Below are 2565 nucleotides of genomic sequence, written 5' to 3' on the forward strand. Positions count from 1 at the left end.
CAAGGAGAAAAGGTAGAGCTGGATGTCATCTGCATAGCAATGAACTTTGACACTGAAATTACAGACGATAATGCAAAAAGATATATGATCAATAAAAGAGGAATGAGGACAGAACCTTGAGAAAATGGGGAAAGTGTTGCCAGAGTGGCATAATTTAAATATTTAACTCATCCAGCAAATTTTATCTAAGACTGAAGTCAATGATGTTCTAAATCTGGATAGGGTTGTAGTCATGAGAAAGTAAATTAAATCAAATAAATGTACTGTTGTACTGTAATGGCCAATTTTGCCTTTTCTTTAGTGTTTTTTTTATTTTTTTTTTATTGTTTAACTTTTTATTCAGTGTTATATCTTTTAGAATAAAGTCTAAAGTCATTCCTGTTTTCAAATGGCAGTTTTAGTGCTTTAAGTGTTGGTATGTAAGGCATACATACGATTTTATTTCCAAGACCAACAAACTTTGCTCTAACACACTGGGGTATAGAACAAAAGCAAGAAATAACTTTCAAGAAGAGTGAAATGAATTGATCATTGACAAACTAGACACGCAAGTTTTTCGGGAACAACATCAAGGTTTTTTCCGCCAAAAGACTCATGGTTAGTAAGAACGATCCATTCTACATCCAGTAAATTACTACTTTCGTTTCTGGAATCAGAGGGTGATGAAGGAGGAGGAGGAGGAGGAGGGGGGGGAAGGAAGAGGAGGAGGAGGAGGAGTGTGAGCCAGAGTAGTTCATGCTTTGGATAATACGGATTTGATTGTGCGTCTGTGCGCACTTCATCGAGCGCAGGCGAACTTGTCTGTGAAAGTTTTACCCACTCACACACAAAGCGCAATGGCCAAACGTAAGCCCTGGCTGACGGCATGTTGCGTCCTCCTTATTGTGATTTGCGCTGTTGCTCTTGTGAGCCTGTGCATCTCCACGCTTCTTGGTGCGGGTTGCTCCGGCGGCAGATTCAGACATGCGGCTGTTTCGGCAGACTCGCAACTTTGCTCTGAGATCGGAAAGTAAGTGGCCTCCTTCCTCCTTTCTTGTTAAGACTTTAATGTGATCAAACTGATGCTAAAAATTATTTTTCATTCAGAATTTTCCTACCTGAATCTAAAAACGTGTTTTCTTTTATTCAATGACGGACACCTGAATTGAATCGGGCTTCGCCTCCTGGCAGAGGGAATAAGCAGTTTAAGAGATTTGATCGGCTCTGTGAGATTATAGCATAGCGCATCCAGGTCCTTTGATTGCTCTGAGCATTTGCCGAATCAATTCATTCAGAGTACATAAACACTGGCTCATGCTGTCGCTTATGTTGAAAGGTCTTGGCTCTGCTTTGGTTATTTGTCTTACTTGCAGTTGCGAGTCAATTAATCAGTCATCACTAACTTCAAAAGTGCAAAGGTTGTTTCACTGGAATGTGTGCGACTCTTCCTGCTTTTGTGCGCAGCAGGGGATTTTTCTTTCTTTTTATTTTTTATTTTGCCCTTGTGAGAATGTTTGTGGAGAGTTCATTTTACAGTTCAAAGCAGAGACAATCAAAGGTTCAGATGTGAGTGACAAAGAGATGAACTGAGCGGAAACTCTGGGACATTGGCTTGAAGTAAAAAGGTCAGTTTTGCACACATATAGAAAAAAAAATGTGCAAAAAGTATTTTATTAACAGAAGAGCAGCATGTGTCTCCGTGTGTAAAATAAACATTACTTTTGTTAATTTGCTGTGGTCTGCCTTTCCACAAAGTTTTTTAATTGCAATATTTTCTTTTCTTTTTTTTTTTTTTTTTAAAATTTTACAGGGGTGTCATCGCTGTCTAACTCACAACCACATGCCAGTCTTTGGTGCACCTTGAAACTCCTGCAAAACTTTTGAGTTGGCAAGATCTAAGCATTCCCAACGTTGCCTTCTCTTGCAGCTTAGGAGGCAAAGAGCAGTCAGTGCCAGCATTCGTGAAAAGATCCTTTATGTTTCCAACACAGACCGCAGAGTTGTTTTCTCTCTTTTTTTTCTGCTTTTCTAATGTCAGTCCAACTGAGGTGAAGAAATCCAAGCGTGACCAACGAGATGTATTTTTGCAATTATTACCTGGTCACTCTCATGAAAAGGGATTAACTTTGAATGGTTTTTCAGTTGTAAAACAAAGGACACCCCACTCCCCCAGAGTAAAAGCCATCAAATAACACATTAGTGTTTGCCGGTGGGTGTCCAAATGTGCGCGGAGCATCGCAGTCAGATTACTGGTTTCCCGTAAATCCACTGAACATTGTTTTCCAGGAACATGCTTCTCCAGGGCGGCTCGGCAGTAGATGGCGCCATTGCAGCTCTCCTCTGCACATCTGTGGTCAACCCTCAGAGCATGGGAATAGGAGGAGGCTCCATTGTGGTTGTCAGAAATAAAACAGGTGGATAGTCTGCATTTGATTTATTTTTCAGGACATGTTTTCCTTTGGATCGAACCTTTGAGCTATCACCACTTTTCTTTCTTTTTCAACTACGTGGTGTAGAAATAGTCATCAATGTCATATTTGGTCTTTATGTCCAAGGGCGTAGGAACGAGTCTGCCATTGGGGGGGA

At 40.6% G+C, this 2565-nt stretch overlaps 1 protein-coding gene across 1 annotated transcript in view; it reads left to right on the plus strand.

Moving 5' to 3' along the window:
* The first annotated feature begins 731 nt into the window (after positions 1–731).
* The window catches only part of ggt5b (gamma-glutamyltransferase 5b), a 14646-nt gene continuing 12812 nt past the window's right edge, over positions 732–2565 (plus strand). Inside the window, exons 1-2 of the mRNA XM_015019071.1 lie at positions 732–1009; positions 2266–2393. Coding sequence (XP_014874557.1) covers positions 837–1009; positions 2266–2393 — 301 coding nt within the window. The 5' untranslated portion in view covers positions 732–836. The remainder of the gene's footprint in view (positions 1010–2265; positions 2394–2565) is intronic.

The sequence above is a fragment of the Poecilia latipinna genome, unplaced genomic scaffold, assembly GCF_001443285.1.
Source record: "Poecilia latipinna isolate Pla-1442-1.1 unplaced genomic scaffold, P_latipinna-1.0 Scaffold2368, whole genome shotgun sequence".
NCBI lineage: Eukaryota > Metazoa > Chordata > Actinopteri > Cyprinodontiformes > Poeciliidae > Poecilia > Poecilia latipinna.